General features: G+C 42.4%; 1 protein-coding gene and 1 long non-coding RNA gene across 4 annotated transcripts; one reads left to right on the top strand and one right to left on the bottom strand.

Moving 5' to 3' along the window:
* The first annotated feature begins 393 nt into the window (after positions 1 to 393).
* On the top strand, positions 394 to 8,034 carry LOC110505554. 2 transcript variants are annotated; one of them, XR_005039573.1, is made up of 6 exons: positions 394 to 817; positions 958 to 1,158; positions 1,265 to 1,360; positions 1,540 to 3,318; positions 3,440 to 3,493; positions 6,796 to 8,034. It is a non-coding gene; the product is annotated as an uncharacterized LOC110505554 (long non-coding RNA). The 2 variants fall into 2 exon arrangements; XR_005039572.1 differs by having other exon boundaries at positions 1,262 to 1,360.
* Positions 8,035 to 8,243: 209 nt separating this feature from the next.
* Positions 8,244 to 11,244, bottom strand: zc2hc1c (zinc finger, C2HC-type containing 1C). Of its 2 annotated transcripts, XM_021584850.2 has the most exons (3): positions 11,059 to 11,244; positions 9,266 to 10,878; positions 8,244 to 9,158 (listed from the first exon to the last, which is right to left on the bottom strand). In XM_021584850.2, the coding sequence occupies exons 1-3, from the start codon at positions 11,111 to 11,113 to the stop codon at positions 8,928 to 8,930; spliced, it is 1,899 nt and encodes a 632-aa protein (XP_021440525.2). In that variant the 5' UTR covers positions 11,114 to 11,244; the 3' UTR covers positions 8,244 to 8,927. The 2 variants fall into 2 exon arrangements, with proteins under 2 accessions (XP_021440525.2, XP_021440524.2); XM_021584849.2 differs by having other exon boundaries at positions 9,266 to 11,244.
* Between the last annotated feature and the right edge of the window lie 33 nt (positions 11,245 to 11,277).

Here is an 11,277-nt window from a genome sequence, read left to right as displayed (position 1 = left end):
CTGTAGTGCCTTGCGGTCAGAGGCTGAGCAGTTGCCATACCAGGCAGTGATGCAATCGACGTTGCAACTGTAGAACCTTTTGAGGATCTCAGGACACATGCCAAATCTTTTTAGTTTCCTGAGGGGGAATAGGCTTTGTCGTGCCCTCTTCACGACTGTCTTGGTATGTTTGGACCATTCTAGTTTGTTGGTGATGTGGACACCAAGGAACTTGAAGCTCTCAACATGCTCCACCACAGCCCCGTCGATGAGAATGGGGGCGTGCTCGGTCCTCCTTTTCCTGTAGTCCACAATCATCTCCTTAGTCTTTGTTATGTTGCGGGATAGGTTGTTATTCTGGCACCACCCGGCTAGGTCTCTGACCTCCTCCCTATAGGCTGTCTCGTCGGTGATCACTGTCATCTGCAAATGTAATGATGGTGCCTGGCCATGCAGTCATGGGTGAACAGGGAGTAGTGGGGAGCTCCGGTGTTGAGGATCAGCGTGACAGATGTGTTTAAAGGTGAAAGCAGTGGCCAGCATGTGTGTGCAGGGGAGACCCACTTTGCTGTGGTTACTGTGGAGAAATAGCTTGGGCTGTGAGTACAATGTTCCTATAAGTCCAAGGCAGAAAAAACATTTTGAGCACTTTAAAGTTGTTTTTGTTGATTAAACATGTGCCCTTTTGATGTTGTGGTTTCATTTGTGTCCAAGATGGTGGGCCAGCTGGGCCATGGGGCCCAGGCCTCGTACCAGCAGCCACACAAGGTTGAGAGGCTGCAGGGAAAGGCCATCTGTCAGGTCGCTTGTGGAGCTGATTTCACTGCCTGTGTCACTGGTGAGTGGTCTGTCTGTGTGGAGCACTACTCCAGTAGAATAGGATGTTTACAGTGGGAGGGCTCGGTTTCTGTCTTTTTACAACTCAGATACAATTCAGACAGATTTGGTCTAGTTTGACAACATGCTGTTTCGTTTCAGATGAGGACCTGATGTACATGTTTGGTTCTGACTACTACGGCTGTATTGGAGTGGAGAACGAGCAGGGCATGTAGGTGCTAGAGCCTGTGCTGTTGGAATTCTTTGAGGTGTGGCCTGTCAGGCAGGTGTCCTGTGCAGACAACCATGTGGTGGTGCTGACCCACAGGGGAGACATCTACTCCTGGGGCTGTGGAGAGCCCGGTATGTACCAGAACAGCGTATACTGAGCTACACAGCAGTACTGTATGTCTACCACCATGCCTCCCTCAAGCTCCATATCCGTTGTCCCACCTTATTTTGCCAGTAGATGGAGCTATGATGAAGGACATTATTCATTCATGAAGTTGGCCTTTTCCTCAGTCTTGACCAGGACTGTGAGGATGACTTTAACTCCCTCACGCAAGTAAGATCCTGCCCTCTAGTTTCCAGCAGAGAGCTTGAACATATCATTTAATTCTGCTCATGGGGAAAGGGGCAATGACTTCTCAATTTCATCATCCAGACAAATTCATGAAAATGTGTTTGAATGCACCATTTAAATCGATAGGAAGCATAATGTTGTGTATCGTCTGGCGTTCACAGGTGGAGATTCCCAAAAGAGCCAGTATCTCATCTGTGGCCTTGATGGAACCTTCTGGCAAAGTCCTGGCCTGTGGGAACAATAATCAACCCTGTAGTCTCTGGCCTCAAACCTTCCTGGAGAGGTACAGCATCACATTCAACATACTAGGATCCACTCACAGCCTCTTCTCATTGCTTTAAAATAAGGAATAATGCAATTAATGGTGGAGAATTTAAGTTTTCTTCCTTCAATATCAGGTCTACCAGAGGATAACATACACCATTACACTCACTTTGGTCAAGCAGCTGGCCAGGTATAAGATCCGAGTAATTTCTGCTGGGAAGACCCACACTGCTGCCATCAACTGTACAGCTACCAGACTCTGCTCTCTTTTTTTCTGATCCCCAATTGAAAGTATGTAGAATTTTATATGAAGACATGGTTCTGACTGAACTCTGACCTTGCAGGCTGATGACCTTTGGCTGCAAAAAATTATGGTCAGCTTGGTGTGAAGGACTTCAAGAAGCACCAGGGCATCTAGCTCTTGTTGGGGTCTTTTGGGGGAGGGGAGGTGGTCAGCAAAGTGTCCTGCGGACACCATCGCAGCCACAGAGGGTCAGAAAAACAACTAAACTTCAACATTCTCTGTTGCAGCATGTTGTTGAATATGCTGTTTAATGTGTGTATGCAGCTTAGAGTTGTGGTGCTTGTTTTTTTTCTTCGCTTTATTCTGTTAGCAGGGAGTCCTCGGCTCTGAGCTACAAAAGTAGGACTCAATCTAATGGAGAGTACCGGTAGATTCCCTGGTTAGGTTCTGAAAGGATATTGGCTAATCTCTTATCCTTTCAGACAGTCAGATCTTTGCCTGGGGAAAAGCAGGAAATGTGGATGCCTGGGAATGCTTTACCACAACCCATTTTAGGCTCCATCCACCATGTGCCATACCACTCCTGTCACGGCTGGCACACCATTCTCATCATGGGTTAGCCACTAAACTTCTGTTCTAACACCAGCTAATAATTTATTGAAAAATACAGTTGAGATTGATTATGTTCCCTGTTTACAGAAAATGTTCTCAACTTTAAAACTATCTGCTCAAACAGCAGTGGACTTTTAATTGGCAGTGGTAAGTAAGATGGCCATGGTCTCTCTGGTTACTTCATCATTACATTCACAATCTGAACAGGTCAATAGTTTTATACCAGTTTGGTACTGTACTGACCACATGGTGTGTCCTGGTGTTTGTCGGTTCACACTAAGGCCTGGGCCAGGCCTCTACCTCCACTGTGGATCTGGAGAGTGAGCCAGGGCTACATGAAGGGTGATTGGGGGGGCACTAAGGAAGATGACACATCAAGACCTCCATAACGTCTCTGACGAACCAGACTTGCGACAGCTCTTGCCACGTCTGGCTGCGCCATGTTTGTACTCAAAACAACAAGCATAATAAAAGCCTGAACAAAGAGGGTTATGGCCACTGAATGTTGGTGTCCCTCCCTGTCCATCCTCCCTAACAGGAACTACAGGATGCAGAGTTCATCCTGATTCCAGAGGCTGAATACCTGGCCCACTGGCTCCTTCTTTCTCAGAGCGTCACACTGCTCTATGATGACCTGCAGGAGGTGAAGGCTGCTGCCGCCACTGAGAAAAGCCTCTCGGTTATGACAAACGCACCTGACTACATCCCCAGTGCTAATATCGCAACCTAACCAAGTGTTATTTCTTTAGACCGCTCGTATGGGCTGTCAAGGGGTCAACGGGTTGGAGGAGGCAGGAGCCTAAGTAATGAGGTAGCAGAGGTATGTGCAAGATAACCCCTTACACACATTGTTACAGCACAAGGCTAGTTGAGACAGTATTCTGGTGCAGTTGCTTGTTTGTTCTGTGTTTCTCTGTAGTTGTTGCCATTTTATTTTACAGTTTCGAGAGACAGTCAATCACGAAGAGGCACCAATCCAGTTGTTACAGAAGCAGGTAAGCATTACTCACTATAGACTAGTGGTACCCGGGTCAGTTGTTACAGAAGAAGGTAAGCATTACTCACTATAGGCTAGTGGTACCTGGGTCAGTTGTTTGTTCACCTGCCCCTGCTCACAATTGCAAATCATTTTTTGTATATGATTAAGTGAAAATCTGAGGCCCCACACTTGACCCTAACCCACAAATATAAAAAATGCGCCATAGGCTACAGTCAGAAGGTAGAACGTTTTTTGACAGGGGGTGGAGGATTGTTTTTTGCGTAATTTATGTTTCTTATAATTTCTGACATTTTAGTAGGCTATTTGTTAGTCAACTTGTTTATAATTAGATGCGTGCAGCTTCTCTTCTGTCATAATATGTTGCCCTAGAAGACTAAATAAACACTTGCTCACTAGAATAATGTCATAAATGGTAGAAGGAAGGCTTCAATCTAGTTGACATTGGTAAAGTTGTCTCTGTCATCTCTGCTTCTTTTGCAGAGCAAACCAAACATGTTTCTGATCAGATTTCAGTTTGGCTTGGATGCGTCTTTTATGTGGTGGAAATACAATCAGCTTGTATGATTCTGATAAAGATCGATACCATCTGTAGAGGTGCTAACTGCACATTCACATTCAAGATGATGACACCTTCAAGATGATGAAATACATTGTATTTCTCCACTCCAGTTGTCGAGTCAAAATGTACATTTGGTGTGTCAATTTGCTGCAAGAAATATTAAAACTGTGGTTACAGACCTACAGTCAGTTTCCATCTAACCCATCTGAACAGTAGGCTACAGTTCCCTTGACGTGCCATAGGCCTATTTGAAGTCCCGTCTTGTGACTGTCGAATTTGTGTAGCGCCTCACAATCATCACATATACAGTGCCTTGCGAAAGTATTCGGCCCCCTTGAACTTTGCGACCGTTTGCCACATTTCAGGCTTCAAACATAAAGATATAAAACTGTATTTTTTTGTGAAGAATCAACAACAAGTGGGACACAATCATGAAGTGGAACGACATTTATTGGATATTTCAAACTTTTTTAACAAATCAAAAACTGAAAAATTGGGCGTGCAAAATGATTTAGCCCCTTTACTTTCAGTGCAGCAAACTCTCTCCAGAAGTTCAGTGAGGATCTCTGAAAGATCCAATGTTGACCTAAATGACTAATGATGATAAATACAATCCACCTGTGTGTAATCAAGTCTCCGTATAAATGCACCTGCACTGTGATAGTCTCAGAGGTCCGTTAAAAGCGCAGAGAGCATCATGAAGAACAAGGAACACACCAGGCAGGTCCGAGATACTATTGTGAAGAAGTTTAAAGCCGGATTTGGATACAAAAAGATTTCCCAAGCTTTAAACATCCCAAGGAGCACTGTGCAAGCGATAATATTGAAATGGAAGGAGTATCAGACCACTGCAAATCTACCAAGACCTGGCCGTCCCTCTAAACTTTCAGCTCATACAAGGAGAAGACTGATCAGAGATGCAGCCAAAAGGCCCATGATCACTCTGGATGAACTGCAGAGATCTACAGCTGAGGTGGGAGACTCTGTCCATAGGACAACAATCAGTCGTATATTGCACAAATCTGGCCTTTATGGAAGAGTGGCAAGAAGAAAGCCATTTCTTAAAGATATCCATAAAAAGTGGTGTTTAAAGTTTGCCACAAGCCACCTGGGAGACACACCAAACATGTGGAAGAAGGTGCTCTGGTCAGATGAAACCAAAATTGAACTTTTTGGCAACAATGCAAAACGTTATGTTTGGCGTAAAAGCAACACAGCTGAACACACCATCCCCACTGTCAAACATGGTGGTGGCAGCATCATGGTTTGGGCCTGCTTTTCTTCAGCAGGGACAGGGAAGATGGTTAAAATTGATGGGAAGATGGATGGAGCCAAATACAGGACCATTCTGGAAGAAAATCTGATGGAGTCTGCAAAAGAACTGAGACTGGGACGGAGATTTGTCTTCCAACAAGACAATGATCCAAAACATAAAGCAAAATCTACAATGGAATGGTTAAAAAATAAACATATCCAGGTGTTAGAATGGCCAAGTCAAAGTCCAGACCAGAATCCAATCGAGAATCTGTGGAAAGAACTGAAAACTGCTGTTCACAAATGCTCTCCATCCAACCTCACTGAGCTCGAGCTGTTTTGCAAGGAGGAATGGGAAAAAATGTCAGTCTCTCGATGTGCAAAACTGATAGAGACATACCCCAAGCGACTTACAGCTGTAATCGCAGCAAAAGGTGGCGCTACAAAGTATTAACTTAAGGGGGCTGAATAATTTTGCACGCCCAATTTTTCAGTTTTTGATTTGTTAAAATAGTTTGAAATATCCAATAAATGTCGTTCCACTTCATGATTGTGTCCCACATGTTGTTGATTCTTCACAAAAAAATACAGTTTTATATCTTTATGTTTGAAGCCTGAAATGTGGCAAAAGGTCGCAAAGTTCAAGGGGGCGGAATACTTTCGCAAGGCACTGTAACATGCTATCATTGTCTTTTAAAAATATATATATTTCACCTTCATTTAACCAAGTAAGCGAGTTGAGAACAAGTTCTCATTTACAACTGCGACCTGGCCAAGATAAAGCAAAGCAGTGCAACACAAACAACACAGTTACACATGGAATAAACAAGTCAATAACACAATAGAAAACAATAAGTATTTTACCACTTCACCAAATCTTTCCCAAACAACTTTTCTGGCCCCTCCCTTCTATTTATTTTCAACACCATTTCACAGCTTATCTCTTATTGAATTAAACTCTGACATTGGCCTTTTTCTCTTAGTGGATAGACATTAACTTTTTCTGCCCATTCCCAAAAGCTTTTGGCGATCAGTGTGCAGGATATTTGGCGCACATAAAGCTTAGGCTTACGCACTAATGCCTGATAGAACTTCAATGTAGCCAATAGGCCTAGGTCACAGGAGGCTGGTGGCACCTTAATTGGGGAACGGGCTCTTGGTAATGGCTAGAGTGGAATTGCTGGAATGGTATCAAACACGTGGTCTCCATGTGTTTGATGCCAATGGTATTGTTGTATGCCATTCCATTGACTCCGTTCCAGCCATTATTATGAGCCGTCCTCCCCTCAGCAGCCTCCACTGGCTTAGATATAAATGTAACATTCATTGATTTTGTTTCTGTATGTTCTCTTTATTCAACCCAGCACCTGTAGTGATCCCTGTAGGCAAAGTTGTGTATTAACACTGACTCGAGTCCCTATGCTAGACTGATTAACTCCATTGCTATGCAGACAAGTTTTATCAAGAGTTCTCTTTCATAACAGTTCAGTGACCAGCTCAAAGAGAACGAGAGACTCTGATCAGCAATCAACCATCTGACCCTGCGCAAAGCAGGAACTGAAAAGAACAGCAACCACCAATCCGATCACAGGCCTGTGGCAGGACAGGGAGGAGCCTCCAACCATGATGGGGACAGATCTGCTGGGGCAAATCCGTGAACAAAAACTGTCCTATCCTATATGCAATGAGTTGCGGTGACCCTGTGCAAAAATAGTATTATATTTGAGATTCTCCAAAGTAGCCACCCTTTGCCTTAATGACAACTTTGCACACTTTATACACCTGTCAGCACTGGGTGTAGCTGAAATAGCCAAATCCACTCATTTGAAGGGGTGTACACATACACTGTATATACACACAAAAGTATGTTCCAATGTGAATTTCAAGTACTTATTTTTTGTTAATTTAAAGCCCTGAGCCCTGTTCTTCATATGTGATGCTGTAAAACTAAAAGCCTAAATACTATTTCAAATAGCCAAAGGTATACCAAATATAGTCTCTCTTACATATAATTTACCAAAGAAGTATTTAGTGTTAACATTTAAGTATTTACAATCTTGTGTATTTCATATGATGATCAGCTTGCTATTCTGTATCTGGAAAAAATGGTGTATGAGGTTCACTTTTACATAACTCAAACTACTGATTCAATATAGACAATCATTTATTTTTATTGCCTTAAGATGATAACCTTGAATTTGTTTTAACTAGTATTTAAGTGGAGGAAATGGTCATTTTATGGTTAACCTTCCTTCTGTAAAAGGTGATGTCATTAGTACAGTTGTCTTCCTAGAATGTAGAAAAGCTTGTTTTCGTAAAGTTAATGGTAATATTTTGTTTTCTCTATTAAATGTTTTCTCAACTGTTTCTTTTTCAGGTTTATATTGTCTTTGTGTTCATCCTGTTTTTGAGTATTGATTCATCCTTTTGACACTATTTGTGAAAAGTGTAATATTCACATTGTATATTTGTTTACTCTCGGTGGTGTGTGTACAGTAAGTGTGTGTTTTACGTGTCCTTTACCAACGGCTTGCAACTCTTGGTTGGTGTGCAGTTAATTGATACAGTACACAACACTGGTGCAATTTCCTTTATCAGTGCAAGAGAACGTACTTATTCCTTAGTGCTTTGCATACTCTTAAACCAAGAATTGTGCACAAATAGAAAGAATAGGCTATGCTTTTTATACAGTTTGTTTAATGTTGAAATATTACACCTATACTGTATTTCTGCAATATTTTTTTCTTCCAATGGCTTAGCTTAGTTTAGCTTAGCTTAGGCAACATTATAAAATGGCGTTGCTGTACCGTTACAGTGGTCTTACGTTCCACCATTCATAGAGACACCTTTGTGTTATGCTTCATGTAAAATACATTTAGACCCATTTAGGTCAGATGAATTTTGAAATGAACTAAACACTATAGACAAAGCAAAATGTATTTTTTTTTATTGTGCTTCAAAATCCACCAATTGTTCTCGTTGGTTTTCATTTTCTTTGAACCCTTTTGCAGTCTGTCAATCTTGTTCGGCAGTATCTGATACTGTATTGCTACAGTATTTACAATTTAGACATGACATCTAAATAGTTTAGTTCCCCCCCACTTCAAAGGCAGTGTGAAAAATGTGTAAAAACTATACAATTCAAAATGTTATTTTGAACAAATGTTATTTTAAACTAAATACTCTCATACTAAACCACAACGCCATACTTGTACATTTTGCTCTATAAGAATGTAAGTTAATGCAGAGGCTTTTAGGTATCAAATTGCATCAGGGTTTTAGATTTAACATCTGAAACCCTACCTCTTCAAAAGTTTATTAAATAATCCCATAGTACCCCCCCAAATTTTTTTTTTACAATTTTATATACAAAATAATTGCCTTTTGTGAACTAACATTCGCTCTTGACTTTTTCCCCCCTACTAGCACTGACTTTGCTGATAGCTACTTTATTGAGGAAAAATGTACTTATTATAACTGAGATATGTGGTTGTCCCACCTAGCTGTTTTAAGATGAATGCACTAATTGTAGGTCGAGCTTCTGCTAAATGACTCAAATGTAAAATGTAGTTTTGAATGCTTTTTTATAAACATCATTGCAAATTAGTTGGTTTTGTCAGCGGCGGTGGCGGGGAGGTGGAGGGCGACTCTTGATGTTCTGGCACTTGGGGATATGTCGCTCTGCTGGCCCAGGGGCAAATCGGCGGGCACAGTGAGGGCAGGTCACATAATCATCATTGTCTTGGATAGGTGGTTGGGGATGCAAAGCACCTGTTGCTGGAACATGGGCTTGGCGCAGATTACGAATGAATGCCTCGTGTTTCTGCCTCCAGTTGCTCTTCTTTAGCTGTAAATCAAGCCAAAATCATATTAACCAGGGTTCAGAAATGGCATGAGAAATGAGAAAAATACCATTATTTCCCCAAGTTAAAGAAATTGGGGAAAAACTCTTACCTCAGGAGACTTGGTTCTTGAGTTGGTTTTCATGAACTCTTCCAGGTCAGTTCCCTTGGCCCTGTACTTGGAGGAGTCAAAGACTTTGCGGCTGGAGCGCTGCATCCTCTCACAGACCTGAAGGTGCTTCTCTAGTCTCTCTGCAGCAAATTTTCTGTGGCAAATCCTGCAAGGGATGAGCTGGAGGCAAGCATTGTCAGCACTCTCCACTGGGCTGAGTTCCATTTGCAGTAGCCGACTTGACTGGCGGTGAACCGAGGGTGATGTGTGGGAAGCTTCTCGAGATATTTTTCTACAATTGATGCTACTGCGGCTCCCTGGCACTGATCTATGTGCAGTTTTAAGCTGTCCCTCCTGATCCAGCCCTCTATGAAATATGTCACGCTCCTTCCTCTTATCATCAGCTGAAACATACCTCTCTCTAGAAGACCTTTCCCACTTATACTCCCTCTCCCAGTCTCTTTTCTTCTCAACCTTCTCCCCATTTCGTTCTCTCTCTTTCACTTTCTCCCTCTCCCACCTATTCCTCTCAAATATTTTCTCCCTCTCCCAATTTGAATCCTTTTCATTCTCCCTTTCTATAGCCCTCCTGCTCCACTCTCCATTTTTCTCCCTCTGTTGCTCTAGGTCCTTCTCAGCCCTCCTGTCTCTACTCCACTCTGGCTTGTTCACAATTTCCCTTTCCATTCTTTCCAACCTCTCCCACTCTTCTGCAAGTGCCCTCTTCTTCTCTCTTCTCTCCCTATTTAACTCTTCTTTTTTCTCTCTCTGCCACTCAATATCCTCCCGGCTTTTATTCCTCATCATCAACCTCTCCCTCCTTTCCATCTCGTGAACTCTCTCCTTTTCCCTTCTCTGCTCAGCTGAGGACACCTTGCTCTCGATCCACTCCTTTTCTCTTTCCACTGGTCTCCTAATATGCCTCTCTGCCCTCTTAGTGTTATCACCTGAGACAGTTCTCTCCCTCTGCTGCATTTCTCTCACTTTTTCCTGAGTTTTCAACAGCTTTTCCTGAAGTATTAGTTTATCCATTTCAATTTTCCTTGCCATCCTCCGCTCATAATCCAGCCTCTGCTGCTCTCCCTTTGATCGTTTGTACCCAGCAACCCTTCTGCTGTTTGTGTTCTCTTCCAATGATGGTGAAGGATCCTCAACCGGCCTTCTATGGCTTATTATGCCACTTCTTCTATCATACTCTGAATGATCATGTGGTGGTGAGGGAAAATACGGAGGGAGTCTTTGAAACTCATTAGGTTTACAAGCTACCTCGTCATTACTCAACCTATCTATGATTAGAGTTCTTTTATGGTAAACAGGCTCCAGTGAAAATGCCTTGTCCACTCCATCTGCTTTCCCCCCAGACACACTATCACCTGGTTCTTCAGGGTAAACATATTTTGTCCTTGCTGAGTTATGTGTTCTGCTTTGGGAGGAATATTTGGATTGATGAAATGTATCTTGGGAATACTGTTGCTGCCATTCATTCATGGCAGTCCTGTCCCTTGATCTATGATCCTCAAAAGGTTGCTCTCGAAGGCTGGTCTGATGTTTCAAAGGGTGATGCAAAGCTCTTGAGCGGTCCTTCACAGGTGGGAGTTTTTCCAATAGCACTTCTTTATCCAATAAAAGAAAAGGGTCAGGGTGAGGATGCTGAGCCATTTGCAACCGATGCATAATTATACCCCCAAAGAACTAGCTGATTAGGGGTTGATTTTACTTGTTGAGAAGATGAGGCCTAGCTAGCTAACTAACTATATGACTTAGCTAGCTAAACGTTACATGAATTGACTCACCAGCTGCTCTCCTTCTTGAATTGGCAGATTTCTCTTTGTGATTCTCTTTCAGCATTTCACTACAGCTTAGCAATGGCTACTCCAAGACATGACTACTTATCTTCTTTAAAATTAGGTTGTGAATATCTCCAAAATGTTGACAGAAGTAGCAACATGCACACACTTAGCACCTGTTTTGTTGGTATCAGTTGCCTAGAAACAAAGTATTTTGTTAACGTT

This window comes from Oncorhynchus mykiss, chromosome 25 (assembly GCF_013265735.2).
Source record: "Oncorhynchus mykiss isolate Arlee chromosome 25, USDA_OmykA_1.1, whole genome shotgun sequence".
NCBI classification, from domain to species: domain Eukaryota; kingdom Metazoa; phylum Chordata; class Actinopteri; order Salmoniformes; family Salmonidae; genus Oncorhynchus; species Oncorhynchus mykiss.
The sequence above is the reverse complement of the archived record's forward strand: the minus strand, read 5'-3'. Positions and strand labels throughout refer to the sequence as shown.